This window comes from Osmerus eperlanus, chromosome 10, assembly GCF_963692335.1.
Source record: "Osmerus eperlanus chromosome 10, fOsmEpe2.1, whole genome shotgun sequence".
NCBI lineage: Eukaryota > Metazoa > Chordata > Actinopteri > Osmeriformes > Osmeridae > Osmerus > Osmerus eperlanus.
Window position 1 is genome coordinate 10520493 of NC_085027.1, and position 14160 is coordinate 10534652.

The following is a 14160-nucleotide window of genomic DNA, read 5'->3' on the forward strand; positions in this document are numbered from 1 at the left end:
GCAATCTTTATTGTAAGCATATAGCTTTTCCCAGACCATTCTCTCTATGTGCTTGAGTACATAAACACTAAGCCCCACACGACCCTTCTGCTTGCGCCTTAGGCACCCCAGACTTTGTGGACCCCGCGGCAGGCGTGCCCCTGGCCCAGCCTGCCCAGTCCTGGGTGTGGCTGGTGGATCTGGAGCGTACTGCCGCCCTGCTGGTGGGCCGCTGCCTGGGGGGCATGCTGCAGGGAGCCCCCACCTCCTTGGAGGAGCAGGACACCGCCTACTGGCTCAAGACCCCCCTCTTCAGCAACGGCCTGGAGATGGACATCCCACAGCTTGGTATGGAGATCCTGGGTTAGGTTTAGAGCTTCCACAGTGCGGCAGAATGGCCTACGTTCATTTAGAATTGCAGGTGCTTGCAATGCAGCAAGTTCCACTTCTTTCTCTACAATGTACATACGTTGTTACCACTGTAAGGAAAGAATCCATGGCATGCAGGTATATACATGTCAATGTTCTCCTCTGCGTGCATGATTTGCTGATATTAGTTTCTTTGTCTATGCTACTAAGACAACTGCATCAGCTCGCTGCTAGATGTGGCCCTTTCTGGTAACGAGGAGCAGAAACCTTTCGATTGCACTTTGAGACCCGACATGAGCGTCCTTGTCGACCTGGCTCTGGGATCCACCAAAGAACCCACCAACAGCCTCTGGATCAACATGCAGGACTACGCTGTCAGCAAAGGTCTGTGGGAGTCATACAGCTTCATGTGAGGTTGAGGATGTACGGCAGTAGAGCATTAACGGAAAAGTGATCTTGCTGGATAGCAACATGGATTCAGCACCTTAAAAACATAAATGACTGACAGGACTCCAACTAAAATATGACTAGGAATAGCTCTGCACTATCCTGTCCTGTCTTATTGGTCTAAGCTACTGATAAATCGAATGTATCCTCGTGGTTTTCCTGGCCTTTGTTTGTGTGTCTAGATTGGGATAATGCTTCTCTCAGCAACGAGTCCCTGTTGGACACAGTGTCCAGGTTCGTGCTGGCCGCTCTGCTCAAGCACACTGGTCTGCTGGGACAAGCTTGTGGAGAGGGAAGGTACAGGACTGCTACTGCACACTCTCAAACACCCCTACATGGACTCACTCATACACACCTACACTTTGGCTCTTCTACACTTACGCACTAATGCATTCATATAAGTACCCATTCATTCAGTCACTCACGCACCAGTTTTATACTACAGACCTTTTGCAAATTTACATTGTGCAGCCCTGGTTGTTGGGTTGAAAGGGTTCTAAAACAATCCAGGCTTTAAGAGCTGGAGAAGAGAGCCTAAGTGTGAGGATGTGTATGTTCTCTCCACCAGGTACCAGCCCTGCAAGACCTTGGCCGAGGTCTACAGGAGTGTGTACAAGGTGCGGAATCGCCTGCTGGCCTGCAAGAACATGGAGCTGATCCAGACCCGCTCCTCCTCGCGGGAGAGACGGGTGAGTCAGCAACTACAGCCTGCTCCCCTAATTATAGCTACTTGTGTAGTATGAATAATTACATCACATTTAGGCTTAGCATACAAGGGGAAAAAATTACAATGGAAAAAGTGTTGTACCAACTGGTCAGCAGGTTTTTACCCTGTTTTTGGAGTGCAGTGCATGTGTGGAGGGGCTGTCATTCCTGTTTGCAATGAAGAAGTTCTCACTCTCCATCCATAGATTTCTGACAATCAAGACTCCCTGGAGATGGACCCCCAGGAGCACTCGTTCACACGGACCATCGACGAGGAGGCCGAGTTGGAGGAGCGGGCAGACCGGGAGAGGGAGGAGGGGCATCAGGAGCAGGACGAGGAGGAGGAGGAGAGGGAGCATGAGGTCATGACGGCTGGAAGTGAGTAGACTCTTACTGAACCTGAGAACAAATCATATATACATTGTCTTTTATTTTTATTAAAAAGAATTATGACTAAAAAAGTTATTTAAACATTGGCACATCATCATTCTACCGCCACTTTTTGGTAGAGTACGGTGTACTGTACATGGAGTGAATGCGTTGACTTTACGCAACTGCTTGGGATTAACTGCATGGTTCAATCTCAGAATAAATAAAGTCTGTGATTTCAGGAACATTAGGGCAGAAAGCAGACTTTATACTCCCACAAAAAATAGAATGTTCTTTTGCAATAATCAACTGGATTTGTAAAAAGGTTATCAAACGACCAGCCGTGGCCACTACTAGCACCACTGTGTGACCCCGGTGGCCGAGCTGCAACGTGAGAACAGAGCTTTCAGTCGTAGCTGCACCATGTGAGGCTGCATTGCTTTATTTGTTTAGACTTGCAGGATGTGTCATCATCTTTCTAGGAAGCTCAGGAGGGGGGAGACAATTGGAAAATGCTTCTGAACCAACCCTCCCTTTTCATCATGTTTTCACACCTTAAAGACACAGTACCGTTGAGGGAGGATTTGAAGTAGACACAGTTCTCTTGTCTGAAAGCTAAATAGCTACTTACCATGAACTTTTAAATATTGACTAGAAATGGCAATTGTACACTATGCAATATGTGTACTGTATATCTATTGAAAATGATTTGCGCCTGACAAACAGTACTTGCAGATTTGAAGGAATCAATGAAATTGATATAATCCCCCTCATGAGGTGGCATTAGGAACACTTCTACAAAAACAAACCAGCCCTCAGAACTGCAAAGGCTATACCAGGGCACATGTTGTTAGCTGTTCGCTTCAGATTGGGCCAAATGTGAGAATTTCTCATAAATTAACTAGTTGGGCGCACGTTGTGGCTGCAGCTTCCTCTAACTCGGGTGCCCTGTGTTTGTCTGTCTATGCATCTCTCTCTTTCTCTGTGTCGCGACCACGGCACACAGAAATCTTTCAATGTTTCCTCTCAGCGCGGGAGGCGGCGCGGAGCCGTGAGAGGGAGCGGGCCAGCAGCAGCACCGGCCTGGGCCTCAGCTCCACCCCCCGGAGCGGCGCCAGCGGAGGTGGAGCGAGCAGCGCAGGCGGAGGAGGAGAGGAAGAGCCCACGCCTTCCCTGGAGGAGAGGAGGGACAGCACGGGGCTGCCCGAGGGCCAGGATCTGTACACAGCCGCGTGCAACTCTGTGATCCACCGCTGTGCTCTGCTGGTGCTGGGGGTCAGCCCTGTGCTGGGGGAGCTGGGGAAGCAGAACCAGGAGGAAGGAGGCACCCAGACCACTGGACCTGGGGGGGTCCAGCAGGAGGGGGTGGGCTTTATGACCAGGTAAAGACCACCTGTTTTACGGGTGTGAATACCAGTAGAACTAGTACTGTAGAACTAAGAACACACTATGCATTAGCAACCCCTAGCCACAGGGAGAACTGGAAAGGTTCCCCCCAATCATGTTGTTTCCAAAACGACGGAAGGAAAAAAGGTTTGCTGATGCCAAGGAACCGAGTTCCCCAGCAGCGTTTGTCCTAGTTCAACAAGTTTTATCTTGTACACTGACCTCATTTTGCAACCTCATTTAGAAAACCGTCAAGTTTAAACATTCAAATGTGGTTACTTCTCTCACATTATTACTCTCTGTCGTGTGATGAGTGTGTCATCAGTAAAACAGTATGAGGAGTGATAAACTTGTTGGCTGTAACCCTGCGCATGACCCAGTTAGTGTTGCTATGAAAAAGCATGACCGTGTACATATGGCAAACAAGATGACTGTTCTAATTAAATTGCATAGAAAACTGAACTATGTAAAGCTATTTTATATGAGTTAATGACACTAACTATTCTGAATGGGTGGGTCTGGGTGTGTGTGTGCAGGAGTGAGAGCCTAAGCGCAGAGAGCCATTCTGTCCAGACCAGTCCCAGCTACAGACTGATCAAGTCCAGGAGCGAGTCGGACCTCTCCCAGCCTGAGTCTGACGAGGAGGGTTATGCTCTGGTGAGAAACCACTCGCCTCACAGGATACTGGAGTCCTGCAGTACAACAAACATGATATCTTTCACTTTTGTCTCCACTGTCTCTATTTATACTATCCCCTTCGCGCGCACACACACACACTTTCCCTTCTGTCTCTGCCTCCTTTTATATTTTTCACGCATTACGTAATTTGCTTTATCTCTCCCGTTCTCACTTTCTCTATCAGATGTTTGTCGTTTTTTCTTATCTTTCTCTCCCGCTCTGGCTCTTTCTCTCTCTACCGTATCTCATATCTCATGTCCTCTGTGTGAACTCTGCCTCCTTCCCAATCTCTCTCACCACTTTGTGATTTTCTGTTTATGAAAGTCATACCATACACTCATGCCAATGAGTTGTAGTGGTTATTAATGGCTTGTTGTTTTCTTTTCAGAGCGGCAGAAGAAATGTTGACCTTGACTTGGCCTTTTCTCATAAAAAGAGAGGTAAACATCCTTCATAACTTATCCCAAATGACCTACACCATTAAATATGGCAAAACAAATTCCTTTTGGATAGATGTTACTCTGTTTAGACCTCTACATGTAAAAACATGATTGAAATCTGTCTCTCTGTCTTCTGATTTCTGTGCTGGATAAAGTGTATTTGCTCCTTTTGGGCCAATTGAGCCCTAAAAACAAGAGGAGCTCCAAGCAAGTACACGATGGCATGTTTATTCCTGTCTTCTTAGAGCCAGTTCATATCCTCACCTGTGAAATATCCCTCCTTCAATTCATCTCCTTCACTCAACTATGGCCTAGCGGCCATATCAGGTCCCAGAAGTGTTTGAACTCATAAAACGTTGAGCACTGATCAAATACCGCAACAGTTACACTGTATAACAGCAGCAAGTTGTACAGTACTCATCGCAATCTGGATAATCTTACCTAATGTTATCCCAACTCTTGGTATGGAATTGAGCAGCAATTGTTTGGGTGGGCAAATTTGACGATTCATTCCTAAGGAATCCTCCTTGCACAGACATCCATGCATCTTAATGGCTTAATATATTTTCAGTTTGGAATGTCAGCGTTCATTATTGCACAGCTATGCTTCGAAATGAAATCGATTTGCACCGCCACAGGTTTCAATAGTTGGCCAATTAGCAACCCAGCAACAGCAATACAGAAATGCCAGCCTTGTTATCCTGAATGTGCCGGATGCCTTAACTGCTCTTCATTTCAGTCCACCTTACAGCTTCCTTCCTCATCATTTGATCTAAGGAAAGAAATACCTGCATCATAGATATACATAAAATATATTTAAGGATATCCTGTAGTTTTCATGGCTGACCAAAGCTCATGGCATGAAGAATCAGATGAGGCTCTGAATGAGAAAGTATTGTATTTAGCAAACCTCTTTAAAAAAAATATATGAAAAACCATGTACTTTTCACTTGCCAATAGAACTACGTATTAGTAGGAATTACATTAGTTTAATCACCAGTTAAAAACTCCTTCCGATATTTTATCTGAAAAGCTGTCTGGCCTCTTCTGTCTGCTCTCCTTCTTTCCTCCACACCGTCTTCCCTTCACCCCCCTCTCCTCCCCCCTCTCCACCCCCCTCTCCTCCCTCCCCTCCTCCCCCCTCTCCTCCCCCCTCTCCTCCTTCCCTTCACCCCCCTCTCCTCCGCCCTCTCCTCCCCCCTCTCCTCCCTTCCCTTCACCCCCCTCTCCTCCCCCCTCTCCTCCCTCCCCTCCTCCTTCCTTTCATCCCTCCCTCCTCTCCTCCCTCATCTCCTTTCCTCCCTCCTCTCATCCTCAGGCTTACTCCATAGCTCGCCGGACTCCCTGGCTGACTCGTGGTTCCGCGCCAAGCACAGCCGCCAGCGCCGCTACAGTTCTGCCTACGACGAGTCAGACCTGGACTTGAGCCACTCGCTTGGGGTCCACGCGCTCATCGACAACATTGTCAGCTTCGTGAGCGGCGACGTGGGCAACGCGCCGGCCTTCAAGGAGCCGGAGGAGAGCATGTCCACCAGCCCGCAGGCCACCATCCTGGCCATGGAGCAGCAGCAGAGCCGGGCCGAGGTAGGAGCCCCGGGAGGAGAAGCAGGAAGAGACTGGAGCTTCAAAGAGTTTTGAAGAGAAATTTTCAAATACCTCCTTTTCAAGACAGATTTAAAAATGTCACCATTCAGTTTCCCTGCTTTTACTAATGGAATTCGCAGAAATTCAACACAATTCAATTCTGCAAGAGTATTCTCTCCTTTTAATGTCATTATTTATTTGTTTACAACGTTCGTTTGTTTGCTGCCCCAGTTGCGTCTGGAGGCGCTCCACCAGATCGTGGTTCTGATCTCGGGCATGGAGGAGAAGAGCAGTCAGACCGCGGGGGCTGGTCGTCCCAGCGCCGCCTTCCAGTCCTCCTCCCTTCTCACCTCCGTCAGGCTGCAGTTCCTGGCGGGCTGCTTCGGCCTGGGCACTGTGGCCACCGGGGGACTGAAGGGAGAGAACGTCCAGCTCCACCACTATCAGGTACCTCAGAGGGCTGGCACACCAGGGTGGAAGGGTTGGCACACTAGGGTATAAATGTCCAGGATGGGTATGGAGGGCATTTTGAGATGATTCGGTTCTCTAATCTGGTTGTTGTTGTTGTTGTTGTATATCAGTGAAATCAATACAGAAAACTAAACAAAGCAAATACTTGTTTTAAATGAAAGCTCTCATTCCTTAATCGTCCAATTTTTCTTAATGTGATATAGTGTGAGATATTTTGAATAATACTGATTGCATTCTGTAACTGCTCATTCTGATTGTGTTTTGATCCAGGACTGTGTGAAGGCAGCTAAAAGAAGTCTCCAGATGGACATCCAGACCGCTGTGCACAAGATCTACCAGCAGCTGTCCATCACCCTTGAAAGAGCCCTGCAAGCCAACAAGCATCACATAGGTACAATGGGTTCCTTGCTGTTTTCTAAAAATGCTTAAAGAGGTTAGAGAGGTGCTTATATGTTGCACATGACCTTGTAATGCCCTTATGATTTTTTTTTAAAGCTTTTCTTGTTGACTAAAACTTAATAGTTTTCAATGTTGTATCCAAGTCATCGAAACACCTCAAATCCACCTAGAGAACGAACGGTCGATGCTGTTTAGAAAAAGCGTCCTTTTAAATGTCTAACGCTGTCCTTGGTGTGCGCTGCCCCTCCCAGAGGCCCAGCAGCGCCTCCTCCTGGTCACGGTGTTCGCCCTCAGCGTGCGCTACCAGCCGGTGGACGTGTCCCTGGCCATCTCCAGCGGCCTGCTCAACGTGCTGTCCCAGCTGTGTGGCACGGAGACCATGCTGGGCCAGCCTCTCCAGCTGCTGCAGAAGCCCGGCGTCTCCCAGCTCAGCACCGCCCTCAAGGTGGCCTCCACACGCCTGCTGCAGATCCTGTCCATCAGCACTGGGTGAGCCAAGAACGTGGGGTGTTGGGGGGAGGGGGGATAATCATTCATTGATTTCTGGGTCTGTTGCTAGGTCAAAACAATCAATATCCCCCCCACCCCTCCCCACATTGAATGATTTAAATGTTCAACGAGGATAATCACAACCTGTTTGGTTCCAAAGATGCACTTATGCTACAGGATTTCCTCCTCACCATGCACATTACCACACACATTAACATTCACACACACACACACACACACACACACACACACACACACACACACACAAAGACTGACATCCCCCCCACCTTTCTTCCTCAGCACGTATGCAGACAAGCTGAGTCCCAAGGTGGTGCAGTCTCTGCTGGACCTGCTGTGTAGCCAGCTGAAGAACCTGCTTTCCCAGGCCGGCGTCAGCCTGCTCTCCCCTGCCGAGGAGGAGGACAAGAAGTCAGAGGATGGAGCTGACTCTGAAAAGAAAGACTTCAGAGGTAAAGGACGACCGTCAGGCTGCTTACAGACTTGGAGGCTGATTTGCCAGACGGAACATGTATTTTTGTGTCAGTGTTGGCTGGATTAGGATCTTAATGTTTTCACGTTATATTTTTGTTTCTTGTTTTTCCCAGCCCTCCTTCGTAAACAGCACACGGCGGAGCTCCACCTTGGAGACTTCCTGGTCTTCCTCAGGAGGGTGGTGTCCTCCAAGGCCATCCAGTGTAAAATGGCCTCCCCCAAATGGACAGAGGTGCTGCTTAACATTGCAGCCCAGAAATGCTGTTCAGGTACCAGCAGAATTTAATATCCATTGCATTTGACCTGTTATGTATTGTAGATGTACTTCAGTGTTTTCTTTTTTGTTGTTACCTCTGCTACTGTAATTGTGCAATTTCCTCTTTGAGATCAATAAAGGTATAATGACAGACTACAGTCAACCGAAGATAATATAAATGCGCCCAAAACTTTTTCCATGTCTCATATGCTAAAATATTATGTTTAATTTGTTGCATGTTTTCCATAGATTTTTGTTCTGTATTTATCCGTTCTCCTTCATGTGAGATGTTATCTGTCAGGTCATGCCAACAACTAATACCACCTACCTCAACATAGAAGTGACGCCCCTGACATAAGGTTGTTGTCTTGTCTCCAGGAGTTCCTCTGGTGGGGAACCTGAGAACTCGTCTCCTGGCCCTGCATGTCCTGGAGGCCATCCTGCCCGCCTGTGAGGCCAACGTAGAGGATGACCAAATCACCCAGGTATGATGGTGTGTAACAGGCAGACACCATCACGCTCAATCCTGGATAGTTCTTCAACTCATGGTGTGTGTGCTTGTGTGTGCTTGTTTGTTTCCAGGTGGTCGAGCGCCTGTTCTCCTTGTTGTCGGACTGCATGTGGGAGGCCCCCATGGCCCAGGCCAAGCACACCATGCAGATCAAAGAGAAAGAGCATGAGTTGAAGCTACAGGTGAGGGCATTTGGGCACCCCTGTTTTGTACCCCAAGCCTGTCTCGACGCATGGTGGCTGGGTTTCATCTTTTGGAACTATTTCCTCCTCATATGAAAGCTCTTCCCACTCAGGCTCACTTCCACTGTTACTCTGATGCAAAAGGTTAGGTGAGTGATTGACATCTGGTCTGATCCACAGGGAGAGGTGGAGGAGGAGGATGAGAACCTCCCTATCCAGGAGGTCTCGTTTGACCCGGAGAAGGCCCAGTGCTGCGTGGTGGAGAACGGCCAGGGTCTGACCCACGGCAGCGGGGGGAAGGGCTACGGCCTGGCATCCACTGGCATCTCTTCAGGCTGCTACCAGTGGAAGGTACTGAACCCATGGTGTTTCTATGGTGACCAACACTGCATCTGTGATGCTGTACTGAGGTAGAAGAAGATCAAGATCTGCTGTACAATAGTTGCAGTCAAAAAAGTATTCCTGTGTACAGTAATGGCCCTTGTGTTTTAACAAGTGTTTCTTAAAACAAAACAATATTGAGTCATCACTTGTTGACACACCTTGCACAGATCCAGTAGGCCTGGATAAGTGTTCTGTACACAACAAGGTGGAAATTAGAAAAGGGCGAAGGCCAGATTTACCCATTGGGCTGTCAGGTGGTGCACAAAGCTACATCTAATCAGAATAACGTGAGCAACTGCTCCCCTTGTTGTCTAATGCCTCCTTTCCCAACTTGGTGAGAGAGAGCCATGATTTGCCAAGTGGGTCAGGGGAGTATCAGGTTATACCCTAGTGTGCTTATCCAACCGGATGTCTCCCACTCTTTAGGAGGTGGTCTAACACGGTTCTCATGGGAGATTGTTGGATTGATACTGAAATGGCAGCAAAAGGCTTCCATCAACATAATCAAAGCTTGTATTGGATGAAAATCCAAGTAAAAAACAAACAAGTAATAACAATGACCACGTCTCTCTTGACAGTTTTACATTGTGAAAGAGAACCGGGGCAACGAGGGCACATGTGTGGGCGTGTCCCGCTGGCCTGTGCATGACTTCAACCACCGCACCACCTTGGACATGTGGCTGTACCGCGCCTACAGCGGGAACCTGTATCACAACGGAGAGCAGACGCTCACGCTCAGCAGCTTCACCCAGGGAGACTTCATCACCTGCGTCCTCGACATGGAGGCCAGGACCATCTCCTTTGGCAAGAACGGAGAGGTGAGGGGGGGGGGGGGGGGGGGGGGGAACAGGCCTTGGTGTCTATGGGATGGTGTGGTGTAGTTGTGACACCTCCCAGCTTGCCTATCACACATTTTTCCATGATGGAAATGGTTTTCTTTCTTTGTGTATTTTAACAAAGGCTCCACATGCATTGTCATGACCTCAGAAGTAGAATGCCAGATACTGCAGCTGAGTGTGGTTCAAGTTGCTTGTTCGAGGTCATGGGTTTTCTTTTGAGAAACAATAGGTTAACAACAATTCATCCTGATCCATTTGTATTGATCCATCACAAACATAGTTGTTATGACCAAGCCCACTCTGTAGAAACCTTCCATAATCATTTAGAAGCCCTTGTCCTCTGCTATTTATCCCGAGTCACAGGCCGGTGTTGCCGAAAGCCCGGTCATTACAGCCTGCTCTCAGAGGGAGAGATCAATGGCAGCGATCTATCTCTGTCAGCAGGGGTTTCATGGCTTCAGATAATGCCAAAAACACACACAAACACACACCTAAACCTAAAGAGCAGGAGCACATGCTGCTTGTTAAAGATCTGATGGACTTTTGATAGTCTTTTGTTCTCGAGCACCTGGTAGAGGCTAGACAAAATGCTCGCATATGTGTTGTTAAGGTTTTACTGTTCCTAGTCCTCCCACACACACACACACACGCACACAAGCACACACACACACACAAACTCCCACACAAAGTCTGATCATGATTGTCTTTGATGGATGTACTGGAGCTTGAGATTGGTGTTCTCTACAGGAACCGAAATTGGCTTTTGAAGACGTAGATGCCTCAGAGCTGTACCCCTGTGTCATGTTCTACAGCAGCAACCCAGGAGAGAAGGTAAGAGAACCATCTAGGCATAGGCAGGGATGTGAATAATCATGTCTATCTTTTGGTTCAATCCTTTCACAATGCGTCTGCCGTTTTAAAAAGATGATGCCTCCCTGTGGTTAGTTGTGTTACTGCAGCAACCTTTTTGTCCTCAAAAACAGTGGGGTTGAGAAGATATTATACACCGTGTTTTCTCTCCCATCCTCCTCTTGTCCCCAAGTCTCACTATCCATGATCTCCTCGCCATTCCCCCCCCCACAGGTGAAGATCTGTGACATGCAGATGCGGGGCACTCCCCGTGACCTCCTCCCAGGTGACCCCGTGTGCAGCCCTGTGGCCACCGTCCTGGCCGAGGCCACCACCCAGCTCATCCGCATCCTGCACCGCTCCGACCACTGGACCCACCGCATCAACAAGATCATGACCGAGCGCCTGCACAAGATCAAGCCCTGCTTCCGCGAGGTGGCGGCCGGCGGCGGCGGGGGTCAGAGGTTAAAGAAGAGCCGCTCGGTGCAGAGCCGCGAGGAGCACGACGCCACGCAGAGGGAGAACACCTCCCACGACACGCCCGCCCGGGGCGGCGAGGAGGAGAGGGGGCGCCACGGGCGCCAGCACGGCCTGGGGGAGCTCTCGGACCAGCACCTGCGGACGCTGTGCACGGAGGTGTGGCCGGTGCTGGCCGTGATCGGCGGGGCCGACGCCGGGCTGCGCGTGGGCGGGCGCTGCGTGCACAAGCAGACGGGACGGCACGCCACGCTGCTGGGCGTGGTCAAGGAGGGGAGCACGTCGGCCAAGGTCCAATGGGACGAGGCTGAGATCACCATCAGGTACAGGAGGACTCGGGGGGGATAGTTGAAAGAACAGAGAAGATGGAAGGGGAGGATGTGGATGAACTAGGTTAATTTCCATTTTTGGAAAGGGTCTAGTTGTCTTTAGAAGCAAAAGTAGTTTATATTATGAAAAACTAATATTTTATCATGACTTTGGGTACTTCCGTAACACTTCAGACACATTTTCATTTGTCTTAGTTGTGCAAAGCCATACATTTGGCTGCTGTCATTTTTAAAACATTCATATTTTTTTTAGCCTTCTCAAAGTGCTGGTTAATCTGTATGTCATGGCTTGTTCTAAATATGACTGCTTGAACGAAATGCAGTGAGAGTTAGGGTGCTGAATGTGATCTGTTGGACTAATGTTGATCTAATGCACTGCTTTGCTTTAGCCTTATTTCTCAACCCTTTGTCAGTCTTCCTACCATCACCCATACTCATCTCCATGATACATGATATCATCCTGCTGATGCCAGTTGAACCTTTTTTAGTTTCCTGATGTTCATGATTCATCTAGCATTGGTAGCTCATCAGTTTTGTTTCCATTCTCATCTATCCACCTCTCCCTCGACCAGTCCTCTACGCACGGTCTCTTTTCCTCTCCTCCTGTCCTTTTCCCTCACTTTGTGTTTCTCCTGTGTTTCTTTCTCACTCTGATCTTGATTAAAGCTTCCCAACTTTTTGGTCGCCTAGTGACACGCCGCTGTACAACCTGGAGCCGTGCGAGCCCCTCCCCTTCGACGTGGCGCGCTTCCGCGGCCTGACCGCCTCCCTCCTGCTGGACCTCACCTACCTGACCAGCATCCACGAGGACGCCGCCAAGCTGGGCGCCAGGCGCCACGACAAGAAGCACCGTGGCGCCGGCGCTCACGACTCGGCCCCCACCGCCAGCGAAGACGCCGCGAACAAGATGCCCGGCGAGACGGAGGGGCAACACAAAGCGGAGCAGAAGGATGCTGCCGTCGCCGTGACGACCGCGGCCGCTGCTTCCGACCTCCGTGTGTCCCACAGCCTGGACGAGGTCAAAGCGCACGCCACCCCAAACTCGAAATCCGAGAGCGAGATCTCGTCTTACGCCCTGGACTCCCAGCAGCAGCAGCAGCAGCAGCAGGCAGGGGAGCGAGGAGGAGGAGGGGGAGGAGGGGGAGGCAGCGCTGGTACAGGCGCTGTGTTCCCTGCCCCTCAGACGCCGGCAGAGGGCAACCGGAAGAGGGGCCATGAGCACGGCACACGCAGCCACGAGCCGTCGCCCTCGTCGAGCGCCGCCACCCAGAGTGAGATCCACGCCGTGCAGCTGTCCTACCTCTACCTGGGGGCCATGAAGGCCCTGAGCGCCCTGCTCAGCTGCAGCAAATACGCTGAGCTGCTGCTCATCCCCAAGGTAGGACTCTCACTCTTCCTTCTAATCACAATCCAGTGTTTGTTGTCATTTGAAAGAAACAACACAATTTACAGACCCTTTAGTATTTATGGACCTGTGTTAATCTATCAAGAGGGTGGAATGGAAATGGGGGCAAACGAAATGACACCAGAAAGGTTGCCTATGTATGTTTTGATGCTAATAACCCCAAACATCTTGGTGTTGATCATGGTCAGTTCATTTATCAGGGGTGATTTTCTTCTCGAAAAGGTCGTCCCAGAAGCCGCTCCGAGCGGCCACAACGCCGACCTCAACGCAGGTGCCGGCGCCGGCACGGCCAGCACTGCTTCACCAGTGTGCCAGGAAGAGGTGGAGATGCGGGCGGCGTTGCAGTTTCTAATGCGCCACATGGTGAAGCGGGCAGTGATGCGCTCGCCCATCAAGCGGGCGCTGGGCCTGGTGGACCTGGAGAGGGCACAGGCCATGATCTACAAGCTGGTGGTGAACGGGCTGCTGGAGGTGCCCAGCGCGGGCAAGCCTGGTGAGACTCAGCCTGGAGGGGGGGCCATGCCACCATGAAGGGCTGGCGGGCCTCTCCTCTTTTCTCTTGCATCAGATGACCTAAGCGGCTGTCGTATTTGCTGTTGTATTTACTCCACAATGAATCAGAAATATACTTGGCAAAGCGTATAATGTACCCTGTGGTTTATTTAATTGTGGTTTAAAACAAGCTTCGAAATTGTGGCAGGATCACCAGTGCACCCCACCAAGTTTTATAACATACCGTAAAAATGTGCGTTGTAAATATTTGCGTTTGGGCCCAAACTGACTTGTTCTACTGGCCCATACCCAGGTGTCAAATCCGACCCAGAGTGTGAGGGGGAGACGGAGGGCGGCGAGATGCTGGCCCAGACGCCCGTCACCACCAGCCCCTCTGCCTCCAGCACAACCTCCTTCATGAGCTCGTCCCTGGAGGACACCACCACCGCCACCACCCCGGTCACAGACACAGAGACCGTGCCCGCCTCCGAGTCACCCGGGGTCATGCCCCTCAGCCTGCTCAGGTCTGGATAGACACACACACGTACACACACGCATACACACACTTACAACACACCACAAGTGTGTATAAACACGTGTATACTATTTTATTCCATACATGTGCAAA

General features: G+C 49.9%; 1 protein-coding gene across 11 annotated transcripts in view; it reads left to right on the top strand.

Moving 5' to 3' along the window:
• The window catches only part of herc1 (HECT and RLD domain containing E3 ubiquitin protein ligase family member 1), a 46697-nt gene that overhangs the window by 12739 nt on the left and 19798 nt on the right, over positions 1-14160 (top strand). For 9 of the 11 annotated variants that reach the window (XM_062471760.1, XM_062471761.1, XM_062471762.1 and 6 more), the window contains exons 18-40: positions 103-327; positions 559-732; positions 978-1092; positions 1364-1484; positions 1707-1878; positions 2876-3251; positions 3792-3912; positions 4322-4373; positions 5692-5957; positions 6189-6404; positions 6699-6819; positions 7079-7316; positions 7617-7786; positions 7922-8077; positions 8443-8549; positions 8647-8757; positions 8938-9108; positions 9720-9959; positions 10728-10811; positions 11064-11629; positions 12302-13013; positions 13263-13533; positions 13846-14056. In XM_062471760.1, the coding sequence (XP_062327744.1) occupies positions 103-327; positions 559-732; positions 978-1092; positions 1364-1484; positions 1707-1878; positions 2876-3251; positions 3792-3912; positions 4322-4373; positions 5692-5957; positions 6189-6404; positions 6699-6819; positions 7079-7316; positions 7617-7786; positions 7922-8077; positions 8443-8549; positions 8647-8757; positions 8938-9108; positions 9720-9959; positions 10728-10811; positions 11064-11629; positions 12302-13013; positions 13263-13533; positions 13846-14056 (4996 nt within the window). The remainder of the gene's footprint in view (positions 1-102; positions 328-558; positions 733-977; positions 1093-1363; positions 1485-1706; positions 1879-2875; positions 3252-3791; positions 3913-4321; positions 4374-5691; positions 5958-6188; positions 6405-6698; positions 6820-7078; positions 7317-7616; positions 7787-7921; positions 8078-8442; positions 8550-8646; positions 8758-8937; positions 9109-9719; positions 9960-10727; positions 10812-11063; positions 11630-12301; positions 13014-13262; positions 13534-13845; positions 14057-14160) is intronic. The other 2 variants (XM_062471765.1, XM_062471766.1) reach the window with 2 other exon arrangements.